The sequence below is a fragment of the Diceros bicornis genome, chromosome 27 (genome assembly GCF_020826845.1).
Source record: "Diceros bicornis minor isolate mBicDic1 chromosome 27, mDicBic1.mat.cur, whole genome shotgun sequence".
Lineage (NCBI taxonomy): Eukaryota > Metazoa > Chordata > Mammalia > Perissodactyla > Rhinocerotidae > Diceros > Diceros bicornis.
The window spans coordinates 37761305-37779215 of NC_080766.1; the positions used below are offsets into that span (position 1 = coordinate 37761305).

Consider the following 17911-nt stretch of genomic DNA (forward strand, 5'->3'; position numbering starts at 1 on the left):
GACTTAAAGCTAAACGATCTTGGGCCATTTAGTGTAGGAGTGGTGTAGACTAGAACTGATGGTGGTATAGACTGGAACTGATATTAGAACATAGAAGCAGAGACTGTGGGATTCAAATACTTGCTGAAAAAGATGAGGAAACTAATAGCAGACACATTTTTCTTACGTTCACACGGAACATTCACCAAGATAAACCACATTCTGGGCCATAAAACACACCTTAGCAAACTTGAAAGACTAGAAATCATACAATGTCTGCTGTAGACCACAATGGAATTAAACCAGAAATCAATAAGAGGAAGATAGATGGAAAATCTTAAAATACTTGGAGATTTGACAGCACACTTCTGAATAACACATAGATCAAAGAAGAAATCTTGAGAATTAAGAAAAATATTCTGAACTAAATGAAAATGAAAATGCAATTATCAAAATTTGTGAGATGCAGTGAAAACAGTGCTTACAGGGATTGGGAAGGAAGAAATAAAATTGTCTTTGTTTGCAGATGATGATTATCTATGTATAAAATACAAAGAATCAACCAAAAACCCTCCTGGAACTAATAAGCCGTTATAGCAAGGTTGCAGGATACAAGATTAATATGCAAAAAGCTAGCAATGAACAAGTGGAATATGAAATTAAAAACGCAATACCATTTACAATATCGTTTACATTAGCACCCCCCAAAATTAAATACTTAAGTATAAATCTAACAAAATACGTACAAGATTTATCTGAGGAAAATTACAAAACTCTGATGAAAGATATCAAAGAAGAACTAAAGAAATGGAGAGATAGTCCATGTTCACGGATAGGAAGACTCAATATTGTCAAGATGTCAGTTCTTCCCAAAGTGATCTATAGATTAAATGCAATTCCAATCAAAATCCCAGCAAGTTATTTTGTATATATTGACAAGTGGATTCTAAAGTTTGTATGGAGAAGCAAAAGACCCAGAATAGCCAACTCATTATTGATGGAGAAGAACAAAGTTGGAGGACTGACACTACCCAACCTCAAGGCTTACTATAAAGCTACAGTTATCAAGAAAGTGTGGTATTGGTGAAAGAATAGACAAATAGGTCAATGGAACAGATCAGAAAGTCCAGAAACAGACATCTATAAATATAGTCAACTGATCTTTGACAGAGGAGCAAAGGCAATACAATGGAGCAAAGACAGTCTTTTCAACAAGTGGTGCTGGAAAAACAGTATATTCACATACAAAAAAATGAATCTAGACATGGATCTTGCACCCTTCACAAAAGTTAACTCAAAATGAATCATAGATTTAGATGTAAAATGCAAAACTACGAAACTCCTAGAAGATAACCTTCAGGAAAACCGAGATGACCTTGGGTATGGCAATGACTTTTAAAATACAACACCAAAGGCATGATCCATGAAGGAAAGAATTGATAAGCTGGTCTTCATTGAAATTAAAAATTTCTGCTCTTCGAAAGACACTGTCAACAGAATGAGAAGACAAACCACAGATGGGAAGAAAATATTTGCAAAAGACAGACCTGATAAAGGACCGTTGTCTAAAATAGACAAAGAACTCTTAAAACTCAACAATAAGAAAAAATGGGCAAAGACCTGAAAAGACATCTCCCAAAGAAGATATACAGAAGGCAAATAAGCATATGAAAAGATGCTCCACATCATATGTCATCAGGGAAATGCAAATGAAAACAATAATGAGATATCAGTGTGCACCTATTAGAATAGCCGAAATCCAAAATACTGACAGCACCAAATGCTGGTGAGGATGTGGAGCAACAGGAACTCTCATTCATTGTTGGTGGGAATGCAAAATGGTGCAGCCACTTTGGAAGACAGTTTAGTAGTTTCTTACAAAACCAAACGTAGTTTTATCATATGATCCAGGAATCATGCTCCTTGGTGTTTACCCAAATGAGTGGAAAACTTTATGTCCACACAAAACCTGCACACAAATATTTACAGCAGCTTTATTCATAATTGTCAAAACTTGGAAGCAACCGAGACGCTCTTCAGTAGGTGAATGGATAAATAAACTGTGGTACATCCAGACAATGGAGTACTATTCAGCACTAAAAAGAAATGAGCTATCAAACCATGAAAAGACATGGAGAAACCTTAAATGTATATTACTAAGTGAAAGAAGCCAATCTGAAAAGGCTACATACTGTATGATTCCAGCTATATGGCATTCTGGAAAAGGCAAAACTATGGAGACAGTAAAAAGATCAGTGATTGCCAAGGATTGGGGGGAGGGAGAGATGAATAGGCAGAGCACAGAGGATTTTTAGGGCAGTGAAACTTCTCTGTATGATATTGTAATGGTGGATACATGTCTTTATACGTTTGTGAAAACCCATAGAATGTACAACACCAAGGGTGAACTCTAATGTAAACAACAAACTTTGGGTGATAAGGATGAGTCAATGTAGATTCGTAGATTGTAACAAATGTACCACTCTGGTGGAGGATGCTGATAATGGAGGAGGTTGTGCATTTGTGGGGATAGGGGGTATATAAGAACTCTCTGTACTTTCCATTCAATTTTGCTGTGAACCTAAAAGTGCTCTAAAAAATAAAGTTTAGCAATTAAAAAAAAGAGAGAGACAAGAAAACTGTTCCAGAGCAGTTCAATGATTTAGCGAAGACCACACAGCTCGTCTGGAGATGGAACCAAGGCCAGAATTCCGGTCTCCTCAGACTGAATCCAGGTTTCCTACAAAACGATGAAAAGAAGGGCTACTTTATGACCTGTTACCTGTGGGTTCAGGAAGCATATGGTACATTTTAGAAAGAACACCACAATGATGGTGGGGGGAAAGTGATGGTTATTCTTCAGGCTTTGGTTTTCTGGAAATTCGCTTATGTGGACCAGCTCGTACCTGATTAGGAAGGATAAGTGTGTGTGTGTGTGTGTGTGTTTATGTGTGCATGTATGTGTATGCATGTGTATATGTGCATGTGTGTATGTGGGGAGGGGGTTGCTACATTTGTTAGTTATGAAGGAGTGGAAACGCTATCACTGCATTGCATAATGTTCAGAAGAGTCTTCTTTCTTTTAGAAAAGGAAAAAAACTATATAAAGACACAAATAGAGAGGAACCATGCGGTATCAGGCCACATGTCTTGTTGATGCCTGTTGTAACAGAATTAGAAAATAAGACTGAAGTAAAGTCTTCCAGTGTGGTTGTTCATGTTGTGGAAAGTTCTCATGTATTCTCTAGTGCCCTATCTGGACATGGCCAGCTGACCAGGTAAGCTGCAGACTCTGGGATTTGATCTGGCCTGACTTGCATAGTGTGGGCATGACTCAGAGATATGAACACTAATGTCCTCATCTTGAGCCCCACCATGTCCAAAATTTCCCTAAGACTAGTGTCCAGTGGGATTGCTGCAGAGTTGTTCCTGGTTACCAAAGTTTATTCCTGCAAGATTCATGGGGCCAGACTGAATTTAACTCTGAAAGCTTCAGTGCTAATTTCCACTTCACCTTTTATGCCAACGTAGAGGCATCTATGCTGAGGTTCAAAGCCAGATGGAAGATGGCAAGTTCAAGGAGAAATAGTATTCTGGGGACTTTGCATCTTGGGGGCAAAAATGAACAGCTCTGATTTGAAATAAAATTTTCTAAGACAATCCGTAAGTAAATTTTTAAAATCACTTTTGTCTGTACTTGGGCTTATTATTGAAACGTGATTTAACTAGTTGTTTGGACCAATCTTAATTTTTTAGGCAGAGTTTATTTAATGATTAATAAAATGGCAGCTCTTGGACATTCATTACAGCAGATAATGTGAATTTAGTTTTGGAATCTTTTTTTTTTTTAAGGCAAATGTGATTTTGGTGTGGGCGTGTGAGTGGTCTGGGATGATGGCTTAAAGAGCAGCTTTTTTAGGAGTAACTTGGCCACCTAAGTTCATGCCATCCTAGGAGGAAGGGATAGGAATATCCTATACCTGGTGTGCTGAAAGAGTACCTATTTGCCTAGGCACTGCCCCATATCTCTTTGGTTTCCCCCAAGCCTGTCTGCAGGTGGAGCAGCCCTCAGGAGCCTCAGCCTCCTGGGGCCTCTGCCAGTTCTCCTCAGAGACTCCATGGAGAGGTCCATGCTGATAGGCTGCAGGTTGCCATGGCAGCAGCCATGCATGTCCTGGGTAACCAGGCACCACGTGGATGCTAGTATTTTTTTCCCAGAGCACAGTTTGTACAGACAGTGGGGGAGGAAAGACTACTTTGCCAATACAGGCAGATATTTGTGTCATCATTTCAGAATCCTGTACACATGTGCGAGGTCACCGTTGTCCCTGTGTAGCTCTTGTTTTAGATGTGGAACCACTGGGCTGAGTAAAGACATGCAGGACCATCTTTGGCAAGCTGGCTAGCCTAATCTTATACTTGCAAAGTACAAGAAGATTCCCCTGGAAAAGTCCAGCTGTTCCTTAGGCACAAGACCTCACTTTACGCTCTGCTTTGTCATGGGCTGATGTCATAATGCCCAGCCATCACTCATGGACTCTCAAGGTGTCTAAGGGGCAGGAACAAATATTCTACATTTTTGGTCTCAGGTGATCAAACTGTGAACATATAACATGCTCAGTTAAAACTGGGGTGGACAATTAAGTGGTAAGAGATAGAACTAGTCAATAATAGGTTCTTGGCTGCCACTCAAGAGTGGAATGAACACCCAGAGGAAGGTGCCATGGAAGATAACTTTTGGTGGTGAGCTGAGGGGTGAAATTCAGAAAGAAGAGCTGGGTAGAATACTTGGATGATAACCTGCAGTAACATTAAAGCTGTGTGGGCACCTGGGGACAGCATGAGCTGTGTCTCCCAGTGTTGGGGTCCAGAGGAGACTCTTGATATTGTTGTCCTCATTTGGTGGCTCTGTAAGAGGAAAGAGAGGGTATGTGAAATTTCCTGTCCAGGGCGGCATTCACGTTGGTTGTATATGTATGTGTGTGTGGTTGAACAGATCCCTACTTAAAAAGAGAGAACAGAGGTTATCTAGAGAGATGGCTGGGATTGTCCGATGAGCCAACCGAGTTTGTGCTCATGCATCATGATACCAAAAAGTGAGAATTTCTAGAGGTTGAAGAATTAGATATGTAAAAGAAAAAAAAGAATGAGGTAATCACCATGGGGAAATGAGAGCTTTTTTTGGACTTCCTTACACTTACTCCATTTATGTGTTAGCATGGTTTGATTTTGACTTATGTATGGGAGGGTCACCCCTGTGCATAGGGGATTCAAGAGGTCTTACTTCAGTTCTTTTAGGGAGACTCATCGTCCCTGACCCAGGTGGGTGCTCTGTGGGGTCAAGAGTGCTGATTAAGATAAGCTTGAAAGACACAGGGTTCCAGCAGACATTTCTGGGGGGTCATTGTCTAGATGGGCAGGAGCTAGACCTAGAGGGAGAGGCTCACCCAGAGTGGTGGGCATGGCCGAGCCTTCTGGACTACTGAAGGCTGAGCCAAGCGAGGGTGTTGCTCATGCTCACTCCCACAGGCAGCAATGCTGAGAGATGATGCCAGACTGGCACCTGCTGTGGCTGGATCTGAGAACAGTGCTCCTTCTCCATCTCTAAGAATGCTGGCTGAGGACCCAGAGGTTCCCGTCATGCACAGCTATTGGAAACCCAGCTCTCCGCACTCCAGCTGATCCAGTTCTGCTAGTTGTGTTTAGTGGTGATAGATCCAACACTGATCTACTCCATAAGGCATTCAGCTTAGACTGGAGTTTTAGTAGCTAAAGAGGTCTGATCTTAGGCTCCTGGGATATCTTGCTCTTTTGGATGGATATTTTACGATTTCTATCAGAATTTTAGAAATGATGATGAATTTACGTGTTTATTTCACTAGTGCCTGTTGGTAGCAGATATTTACATTGCCTGAGAAAAACAGCCCTTCATATTCTTATAAAGATTGGCTGGTTGATATCACAGTATTTATGATCAGTGTTAATACAATGGGTGCAGAGTCTTAATCTTGAAATGGTCAATTCCACTTTGACAGTAGGAACATTTCATTCTCTGATATCAAGATCTGTTCCCTATGTAGTCACAATTCTCTGGCCGACCACAGAGCACATTAGGATTCACATCTAGGGGGTAGTGTCTAAAAATAACTATAAATACCATTTTCATTAGTGATAAATTTCCATCACTTAATCATGTTGACCACCTCAATGAGTTAATCTTGCATGCCTTAAAGTATTTTGCCTTCCTTTCCCCATGACTCTCCTATTTGAATTAGGTGGATGCATGAAGCTTTCTTTTACCAAGGCAAAGAGGCCAAGTAAAAGTTTGACTCCTTTTACATTTATTTAAGTTTTATGGCGTTGAACTATGAAAATTTTTTTTCTCCCCCTTAGTTATTATGCTGTTCCATGCAGTTGAAGTGTTGCAAGCTTTTTGCATGATCTATACTGCAGATACCATTACTACTTAGTTTCAGACACAGGACCAAACCCATCTCAGTTTCCATCATTTCTCTGTTGGCAATACAACATCACAATGATTTGTTACAAAATTTTTTCTTTCCCACTTAATTTCCAGGAAAGCACTCATAAGAAAACTTGATATATTTTTCAATAGAACTAAAGAGATAAAAAACCTCGCTTGGCCGACCTATGTCTGGTTTTGGAAATGCTTCCTTAGAACACAAGTGAGTTCAGCTTAGTAATACTAAAGAATGTCATTTGATACTGACTCGTCTCCAAACCCCATGGTCTGGACTTCTTCCATGCAATATTTCTGTAATTACCAATCTTCACATTGTGCTTTGGACTCAGAAAGCAGCAAACAACTCAACAACCCTTTACTCCTCTTCTGTTTCTCCCTGAGCTCTTTTCAAAGAACCTGTTGGTTTTCCAAGAGAAGCATTTAGTTCTTTAAATAAATATAGTTCTTTAAAGTTGAAGCCTGTTAAACTTTTAGTTGAGTGGCTACAGGGAGTCAGAACCAGTGTAGTTAAACAAGAGCAGTAGTTCAAAGTTCGTCCTATCACGTTGATCAACTGTAGGCTAGAGAAAACTAGCAGGAAAACAGAGAGAGACAGCTTAGCAGTCTATTTAGTTCTCCTGCAACAGAGTATAAGAGAGAAGCCATGTGGGGGAGGCGGACCTGGTTAGATGAGTGGCACCGCTGCAATTTAGTTCACCCCACTGAGCAGAGACTCCTGACCCAACTATCCACATGTTTAAACACCTATGGGTACCAGGAGAGCAATGGCTCAGTTGCTGGTCTGGGAATTCCCATTTCTTTATTGTTCACGAATGAGTAGTTTTACTGTATCACTTTCTGAGTTGACTACTGAATCCTGGCTGGCTGTTTGCTTTATTTACCACTCCAGGGGGATGGTTATGAAAAGGAAGGAGTCTTTTTTTAAGACCCGACTATATGACTGGGCTCTCAAAGTCTTGTGAAGCAGTTGTCCCTCTTACCAAAAAATGTGTTATTTTTTCCCTGAACAGACCTATGAGTGACTGCAATAGATTTATACTGGAAAAGAACATCATTATTCTAATTTGCCAAGGAATCTCTTAACGGTACAGTACAATACTCAATAATTAGTACTTAAAGGTACTAATAGTACTTAATAGTACAGTACAGGGGTCAGCAAACATATCCTATAAAGGGCCAGATAGTAAATATTTTAGTCTTCTGGCCATATGGTCTCTGTTTTAGTTACTCAACTCTGCTAGCGTAGTGTGAAAGCAGTCATAAGCAATAAATGAATGGGTGTGGCTGTGTTCCAACAAAACTTTATTTATGGACACTGCAATTTGAATTGCATATAATTTTCACATGTCACAAAATCTTCTTCTTTTGTTTTTTTCCCCCTCAGCCATTAAAATGTAAAAATCATTCTTAGCTTGCAAGTGGTGCAAAACCCACAGTGGGCCAGAGTCTTTGAGCAGATTTGGTTTGCCGACCCTTTTTATAGTAAAAAGATCCTGTGGCTTAAGCCTCAGCATCTGGATTTGAGAGCAGGATCTATGATTTATCAGCCTTGTAACCTTGGGGAAGTTATTCAGTTTGCCCAAATTCTAGTTTTCCATCCATAAAATGTAAATTATAATACTCAGTTTCTCATGCTGGATTATAATTCAATGAGAAGCTCTGAATGCTTCAAAACACCACACAATGTAGGGTATAATGTTGTTTTGTTATTATTTTAATACTGTGCTTTGTCGAGACTCAGAGTAGGCTGACAGAGTTTTGACTTCTAGATGACACTCTGCATCAGAAGCTCTCCAAGACATTAAGGGAAGAAATATTAGAAAGAGATATGTTTTACTTCATTTTAAATTAAAGGATAACGTTTTCTTAAATACAGGTTGGCCATAAAGTCTAGAAACAAGATAATATTATTTTACTATAATGTAATACAATATCAATGAATCATCTACTATGTATATGTTGCCTATGTTTTTCAACTTTATAGCCATCCATTGAAAGTAAATCATAGAAGATAATGTTTATCACATATCCATAGGACAATTAATTTTAAACTACATTTTTGATTCTTCTGAATCGCATCGAGTATCATCCAAGTCAAAGAAAGAAAGACTGAAAACTGGTCAGACTATTGGCAAGCTGTCTTGGAAATGACTATGACTATTTTAGTTTTTTAAATCTTGAATCACTCAGCTAATCAAATGATTTCACATTCTTCTGGTGAGTTCAAGTAGTTTTCTAATGGCATTTTTATGTCTGTTTCTCTGTCCACCAGCTCCCACCTGGATAAACAGTTTCTGAACATCCCAAAGATACTGGCTTAAATCTAAATAAAAAAGCAAAGGGGAAAAAGTAAGAAAATGTAGAGAGGGAAAGCATAAGAACGTTGCTCTGGAGACTTCAAAATTTAGACTTTTAAATGAAGTCATAAATAATTTTTAATTAGAGTGCAATGAAAAATAGACATTTCAGAGCCCTAGTTTGGTTAAACCTGCAAGAGAAAATTGTGCTTCAGAAATAAGTTGACATTTTTAGAGACAGTAGCTGGATTTCTGTTAGGGAATGTAAGATACTGACTGAATCAATGGATCTGGAACTGGAAACCTAAGGAAACAGCAAAAGAGAGGGACAGAGGGAAGAAGACAGTGGGGGAAGAGAGAGTTCCTTCTCATGGATACAGAGTGGCTATATGTTGGACCAACCAGGCTGGAATGCCATGTTTTAAAGGAATGGAAAACCAGTGACCTGACATTACAGTGATTGCAAATGTGTTAATCCAAAAGAGTATGGTTCACCCAGGGGACAGCCAAAAATATAAGCAATTTTATTAGTTACATAAAGTTGACTTATAAACAAATAGGTGTTCTTCCAGTTGGAAAGCATGTTGGAGAGGGTGGAAGTGAGAATCTGAGGGTCTCTGCAGCCCCTGGGGAGGTCATGCTTCCAGCTGAATCTGCTCTTTTCTCCAGATTGGGGTCACCTGTGGGAAACTATAACCCTTTAGTTCAAAGTTCTTGTTTGGCTAATGGATCCCACCATGATTTTATGGAAAAGGGACTCAAATACGCCCACCAAACAGACCAGAATGTCAAGTTGAGAAGAATCCTCATTCATTATGGACATTGTTGCATTAAAATAGGCTTTTTCATTTTCGTAGCACTTAATTTGCTAACAAAGTGACTGAGTGAATGAGGACTGGATGTTGTGGAATAGAATGGGTAGAAATCGTGGGGTCATCTTTGTTGAACTGTCCTAATGAAAAACACCATTCAATACTTGCTGCTCAGAAAATTCACTCTTAATAAACTTCCTTCAGTTCCAGATTTTAACAGTTGACACAAAATACACTGTTAAACTGTGTTATCAATAACTGTAGAAAAATAGACATGTTTGATAGGGACATTTTAGTAAAAGGTTCTTCAGGAGCATCCTGGTTTAAAGACTCAGAGGCTCACGTTACAAAAACGAGATTTGGTTCATGTTCTGTCTTCAACTACATTGACACTAAAGACAGTGAGAAACAAGGAGCGAATTCACACCTGGGTGCCCTGTCACAGGTACAGAACTAACAGTGTGTGTGTGTGACCAAGGGGTTGTCAAGGCTCTTCGTTCAGTTGTGCTAAAGGGCCCTGAGCTGCTTTTCCAACCAGACAACAGGGTGTGTGTTGTCCTTTAAGCCTTAGTAACAGATTAGAAAAAGCCCATTGAGTCTTCAAGAGCTAAATTAGCAGACTTTTTGCAGCCCCTGCTTGGTCTTGCTTTGTGCTACCATGCCTTCCTTGCCCTGCAACTCTGGTGATGCTGCAGGGTCAGCGCCCCCAAGCCAAGAGTGCCCTTCATAAGGCTACAGCGAGGTAAGGTGACAGTACCTCCCCACAGCCTGGCAGGAAGTGTGTGGGGGCTCCCTCCTCCCCCTCGACTACAACCTCCTCCTTAGGTTGTGTGGAATGAACAAATGATTCAACAGATAGTCAATGCAAAAAGTGGAATGTTGGCAAACAGGCAGGGGCTATGGCCGGCAGTTTTGTTTTCTGTAAAATTAGTGCCACAAAGCAATTGTCCTGATACAAGGTGTCAGAAATGGAAGAACGGAGACCTCCATGTTAAACTGAGGAGCCACTTTCCTTATGATGGGGACATGCTTTTTAGTAGACAAGGTCGCCAAACTATAGCAAGGCTTGTGCCATCTGGTCAGGGAAGGCAAGGGCAACAGGGAGGGATAGCTAGTTTGAGTCTTTCAACCTCCATGGTGCAAAGCCTCAAACTAAGCACAGCTGTAGGAGCTGAAAATGAACTTGGATCTGGTCAGTGAATATTTATGATGGACAACCGTGTTAGGAAACAAACAATTTATAAATGTGAAATTAATGTTAAAGATCTGTTACAGTGCAAAATCTCCACCTGCCCCTTGAGGTTTTCTCTAAGATTCTCTTCCTTTTCTTATTTTTTCATTTGAATTTTTTTCATTTTGAAATTTAGATTTTCAGTACAAAATACCCTTCCTTTCTTCCTTCCTTCCTCCCTCCCTCCCTTCCTTCCTTCTCTCTTTTCTTCCTTCCTTCCTTCTCTCTTTTCTTCCTTCCTTCCTTCTCTCTTTTCTTCCTTCCTTTCTCCCTTCCTTCCTTCCTTTCTTCCTTCCTTCCTTCCTTCCTTCCTCCCTCCCCCCCCTCTCCTTCCCCCTCTCTCTCTTTCTCTCTTTCTTTCTTCTTTCTGTCTTTCTACATTTATCTTTGCAGATTGAAATGAATTAAGGCTGCAGTTTTTTGTTTTCTTTTGATTGGGAGACACTTTGGATTTGATTTCTAACCTGTGGCACACTCTGGAGAAATTTCTTAGTCACCAAGATTGTTGATCTAATCTTTGAATATAGAACTCTGGCCATTTCATAATAATAAAAGAATAATAATAATAAATACCTATGCAAGAAATGCTGATGGATAAGCCCCCAGGGACAGGAAGAGTGCCAGATGGAGTCAAAGTGTGTGAGGTGAGTGATTACAGTATGTATCGCCCACTACATGCCTTCATGAATTTCATGGCTTTAGACCCGAACTATCTTCTGCTAACTTACTATGTCTCATTTATTTTTAACAGTCTGTAGTTTCTCGTGATTACAGAATGGAATAGCTGGAGAATCAATGGTTTTGCAGAAGGAAAGTTTCTCAAACTATTGTACTACAAAGGGTGAGAGCTCATGTGAACACATCATTGGTGACATGCCAGAGAATGTCCTCCTCCTGGAATTCCCCCCAGGCTAGTCAGTGAGGCCCTTGTTATCTTAAAAAATAGACCTCATTTTTGTAAACATTTCACAGTATATCAGTGTATTGGTGGTGGATTTTGCCATCTACTGGACCTCCCAACTTCTCCCAGACCTATGGCTTATTGGATTCAATGAAAGGATCAGTGAGGGAACAGTGAGGTGCCCAAATGGATTCCCATCTGGGACATGGAACAAAGGCCATGCACTAAAGGGCCAGAGGTCAATGGGACCAATGAAATTCAGAAAAGGCATCAGAACAGAAATGCTTACTGTATGTTGGGAATCTTTTTTTTTTTTTTTTGCATCTTATTTCTAAAGTTATGTATCTAAACTTACATTAATTATACATCTATGTACAGTATTTAGAAGTTCTGTTCTACAGTACTTTTGTACATGCTGGGTTTTATTACTAACTGCAAAAGAAAATAATTACATAAGGCATATATATGTACAGTGCTTTGTCCTCCCCTCACCTGGGTCTTATAACAGCCACGCCCGCATGGGACAAGCACCTCGCCCTGTCGATGAAATTTATTGGGATCTGTAAAATTGAGGGCTATACTCTATGTCTCACTGCACGGATAAGTAGGCACCGGAGACCTTCCTTATCGTATCCCAGGTAAAATCTTTGATGCACTCTTTTGAGTGATCTGGTATTGTACGACACATGCACACTAAGTCGCTTATATCTTCTAGGAGTTGGGTGTGTGGTATTTAGGGAGGAGAGCAGGCTTGGGCCACAGATGAGGCCACATTGCACCTTAACCAAATCCATGTCTACCTTGTCAATCTGAATAACTGAGAGAGGGCAGGTAGATATTTTACACCTTGAAGATTTGTTTTCTAGTAATGCCAAAATTAAATAGAAATAAAGAAAGAACAAAGGAAGAGAGACAGAAAAGAAAGAGAATGAGACACAAGGAAACGCTGTGTTGGGGGAAAGGAGAAGGAGTTGCCCGGCTAGGGGCCTACACTTTGGATTCGTTCTCTAGGTTTGCCACATCACCATTCCTTTCTGTTTGTTCCTCGAGGTTTTTCTCCTCCTCCTCCGTCTCCAGTTCTGCATGTTGGTTGAGTTTGCTGGATACAGACCAACTCAGGGGCAGCTCTGCCCTGCTGGCTAGCTCAGCCAGCTCTTTGGCACTGAGAGATGGAGTGCTGGTCTCATAGGTCTCATGAAAACTGTTGTAGTCGACTTCGTAGAACCCGTCCTCCAGCGTCAGGACAGGTGTGAACCGGTAACCCCACAGGATCTCACTGGTGATGTAGGAGCTTCGAGCTTGGCATGTCATCCCTGCAGAGGGGAGAATGTAGGCTTTAGTACATGTGAATCTGGGCTTTCCATTGCCAAGGGGACTCAGTGAGCTGGGCAGGGCTGCTGCATGCAGCTGTTCAGACTGTGACCTGCATAGGGCTCCACAACTAAGGAGGTGTTGTTCATGTTGTAGACGTATGCTAACATGCACAAGAGCATGTGGTGGAGATTCCAGGCCTCCCAGTGGAGTCCTGGGAGCAACGTGAGAGTTCTGGCTAGCATCAAGCCACATTTGCCCTCAAGACCATGTACACACATGGGAAAGCATGTGCACACATGCACACGTGCACACTCACGTGGTTGTACTTTGTCTACTCTTTGCTCTGGGAGAACCCTGAGGTCATGACTCTTGCTTCTCACTGCTTTTAGAGGCTTTACCTGAGTCCTCCAGGGACTCGAGCTCTATTGCCATAGACTTGGAATGAAGTTTGGCTTATGGAACTACACCTATGGTGCCTTTAAACTGGAGACCAAGGATTAGTGTTACCCTCCCACCACCATGCCATGTAGGCCACCACTGTGGCCGCCAAATGAGGTTGGAAAGGATGCCTGCCTGAGTTTGCACTTCCCCCAGGCCCAGTGGGGATAGTTGTTCTCCAATGCACAGAATGCGCAATAATATAATCCTTTAAAGGCTTTCCCCCCTCTTCTTAAATATAAGAATCTTTTTTCCTAATTTGCACAAAAATGCCATATGAGGTACTGGCAGCCCAGGAGTCAGGAGTGGCTTTCTTTTAAATGTGAAATGACAGAATGAGAGAAACTCCACCCATCTCCTTAGAAAAGAAAACTAGGCAACAGGCTTGGTATAAAATATGGGGAATGTCATTGGTGCATTTTTTCTGAGGTCAAGAGGTTCTCTTATGAAACTTCTCAGGATACAGAAGCATTTGTTCAGGTCATTCCCTGAGGGCTGACTTCTCCATTACCTAGGTCGGCCCAGTGCCTAGGCCCACAATTCTTTTAGGGGCCCACGAAAATTTTTAATTTCTTTTAAAATCAGAAGAAAAAAATGAACTTATAGGTAGAAGAAAATGTTAATATATTCATCTTTATACTAATAGAGTTGTAAAATATAATTTTTAATTTTTATAGATGGAATAAAGGGCTCACAAAGGTAAAACTACCTGGGACTCACAAAAGTCATACTGTGGCCCTCTGGTCATTCATTCAGGGAAGCAGTCAGCCAATCAATTAGTGTGTTATCTGTTGGGACAGCTAATAAGATACAGCCTAAGATAATTAGGCAACTGCTTTGTGCCAAATGCAGGTGGGATAGGGAGAAGAGGACACATGTGGGTGTTTACACAGAAGAGTTTAGAGCTACAAAATGTTCCCACAGCATTGCACTTGCTCCTTGTGGCTAGAAGAAACTGGGATGGCAGGAATTTAGGTGATGGACCCAACTGCAGCCATCAGAGCCTGAACCAGCACCACCATCCCTCCAGCCCTGTGCTCTTAATCTCCAAACTGAATGCTACTTGTCTTCAGTGGTTCCCTGGCTGATCGAGAAAAGCCTCTCCCCGCTCCCCCTATGCCTCTAAGACAAGTGTTACAGGGCTTCTAGGTATTGAAAAGAAAAGAGCAACACTGCCTTGCTTTTATTTCTCAAACAATGTTTCTTTCTGAGTTACCAACTCTTTACCTGTGTTTGGGAGTGATGGAGGAAGACAGGTGATGACAGGTATATAAGGAATTAGAATGAGGCAGAAACAGGAAGTCAAGGGGAAAAGGTGATAAAATAACTTTATAGCTTTTTTTCATAAAGGAAGTACATGTTTATTGTAAAGTGCCTAGGAAATAAACATAGAAAAATAGAATAAAATCCACAAAGATGTTCATTTCTTGTTGTATAAATAACCAAATAGAACTACAAATAAAAAATACAATCACTGAAATTAAAATCTAAATGAAGTTTAACATCAGATTGGAATTGCCTGAAGAGAGAACTGGAAACTTGGAATCTAGGTATGAAGAAACAACACAGGATGCAGCCAAGAGGACATCATTGGGAATAGTGGAAAAAGGACCTCCCCAAACCCTCTCCTCCATAAAAGCAAAGAGAACACTGGCAAAAACTGACAAAACAAACTCTTTCAGAAGTCTGTAAATTAACTCCAGGTGTGCTTACTTGAGAAAAATTGATGAATTGCAGGAAGAACCCTGAGCTTCGTGGAGTTTTAACTGCCCCTTGCTCAGCTTCGAGGTTGCCTTGAAAACCAACAGTCTGCAATCATGGTGAAAACCAGCAGCCTAGCCCACTAGAGGGGTCAGAACAGGGGTGGAGCTCTTTCAAAGCCCCAGTCTCAGAATTGTCATTATTTGATGTATCTGGAAGTTCCCTGGAAAACCCCACTTGCAAGGCTTGTCTTTGTTTGGCCTGGCACAGATCTCACCCAGTGCAAATAGCTTTCTCCCTTGGGTCATTTGTCAGAAACAACCAGTGGCAATTGTTTAATATTGCAGCTGCTTGGGGCAGTGATAACAGTTGGGGAAAGCAACAAGCTAACCAAAAAACAAAAGGAAAAGCTGGAGAAAGATGTCCATAGGAGACTTTGAAAAACTCTGACATATTCTTGAGAATCTAGACTACATGCATGTTTAGGGTTGTGCACCTGCCCAGGAAAGATCTGAGAAGAAACTGAGCTCTCACTTCTGGCTGACCTTGAGGCTCTGAGCAAGCAGGAAGTGAAGGTTAAGGTGGAGTTGTAAAGTGCCTGCCTGAATGTTGAAGGCATGCCCCACCATGCACACAGAGCCTCTTAGCAAAGACTGGGAGACTTATTGGTTCCAAGCATTTCGGGAAATCTTTGTTCAGTCATTAGCTGATTACTGAGCTAACCGAGCAGAAACTTCAGGAGCTATACACAAAAAGTATACAGACCTTACAGAATCTCAGGAAAGTCACTAAATAAGCAAATAACCACAAGAACAAAAAACTCTGGAGAGGAGGAGAATCTGATTTTCAAGGTTGCCACATTATATTATTTAAAATTCCAGTTTCCAACAAAAATTTATGAGACTGTGAAGAAACAAGAAAATATGGCCCATACACAAGAAGAAAAGCAGTCAATAGAAACTGTCCAGGAAGAAGCCCAGACATTGGACTCACTAGAAAAAGGCGTTAAATCAGCTATTGTAAATACATTAAAAGAACTAAAGGAAATTATGAGACTGATGTCTCACCAAATGGAGTATATTAATAAAGAAATATAAATTAATGTAAAAAACCAAATATAAATTCTGAAGTTGAAATGTATAATAGATGAAAGAAAAATTTACTAGAGGGACTCAACATCGGATGTGAGCTGGCAGAAGAAAGAATCAGTGAACTTGAAGATAGATCAGTTGAGATTATCTCCAGTCTAAGGAACAGAAAGAGGAAAGAATGAAGAAAAAGGAGCCAAGCCTCAGAGACCTGTGGGAAACAATCAAGCATACTATCAGATGCATGATGGAAGTCCCGGAAGCAGGGTAGAGAGGGTAAGGGGCAGAAGGAATATTTGAAGACATAATGGCCCAAAGCTTCCTAAATTTAATGAAAACCATTTATCTACACATCCAAGAAGTTTAAAAAACTTCAAGATTAACTCAAAGAGATTCATACTTAGACACATCACAATCAAACTGTTGAAACACAATGACAAAGAGAAAATCTTGAAAGTAGCAAGAGATAAGCAACTCTTCACTTGCAAGCGATCCTTAATAATAGCAACAGCTGATTTCTCATCAGAAACTATGGAAGACAGAAGACAGTGAAAGGATATATTCAAGGCACTGAAAGAAAAAGACTGTATACCAAAAATTCTATATCCAGCAAATTTATCCTTCACAAATGAAGAAGAAATTAAGACATTCCAAGATAAACAAAAACTGAGAGAATTCATTTCTATCAGATCTGTTCTACAAGAAATACTAAAAAGAGTCCTTCAGGCTGAAATGAAAGATCAGATAGTAACTCAGATCTAGAAATAAAGGATACTGGTAAAAGTAATTACATAGGTGATTATAAATGTTTTTCTCCAGTATAATTTTATGGTTACTCCATTTTTATGGCAATTATACTATTCCATTATATGGATATACAATAGTTTATTTATTCAATAAAGCAGAGTGATTCACATGTATGTGGTGGGGCTATTTGTTGAGGAAAATGTTAAAAATATTGACTTGGTTTAGTGGAAGTTGTCTTTGTGTACTGTTATGGACTGAACTGTTCCCCTCAAAATGCATATGTTCATGTCCTAACACCTGGTATTTCAGAATTTGACTGTTTTTGGAGATAGGGTCTTTAAAGAGGTAATTAAGTTAAAATAAGGTCATTAGGGTAGGTCCTAATCCAATATGACTGGTGTTCTTATAAGAAGAGGAGATTAGGACACAGACACGCACAGAGGAAAGACCATGTGAAGAGAAAGGGAGAGAATGGCCATCTACAAGCCAAGGAGACAATCCTCTGGAGCAACCAACCCTGCTGACACCTTGATCTTGGACTTCCAGCCTCCAGAACTGTGAGAAATAAATTTCTGTTGATTGAGCACCCAATCTGTGGTACTTTGTTATGGCAGCCCTAGCAGACTAATACGCTTATTGAATTCCATAGGGATAGTAAAATACCTTTCCATAGTATCAATTTAATGGGATCATTTAATTTATGTAATAAAAGATGAATAAACAGGATTTAAATAATGCTCATGGATGCGTTTCAAATTTTTGTTCATTTTTTGCTGTCCTAGGTCATTTAAAAAGGGATAAAAAAGAATATTAATGTATTTGTCTATCAGTACAATATTAAAAACTATTCCTAAGGTAAATTGATAATTTTCATTTGCTTCAGAAAGATTCTTGTCTTACATATTGACATCAGTCTCAG

At 40.1% G+C, this 17911-nt stretch overlaps 1 protein-coding gene across 1 annotated transcript in view; it reads right to left on the reverse strand.

The window, feature by feature from the left end:
• Positions 1 to 11939: 11939 nt before the first annotated feature.
• Positions 11940 to 17911, reverse strand: part of KCNJ6 (potassium inwardly rectifying channel subfamily J member 6) — a 264226-nt gene continuing 258254 nt past the window's right edge. The window contains exon 4 of the mRNA XM_058523101.1: positions 11940 to 13017. Coding sequence (XP_058379084.1) covers positions 12692 to 13017 — 326 coding nt within the window. The 3' untranslated portion in view covers positions 11940 to 12691. The remainder of the gene's footprint in view (positions 13018 to 17911) is intronic.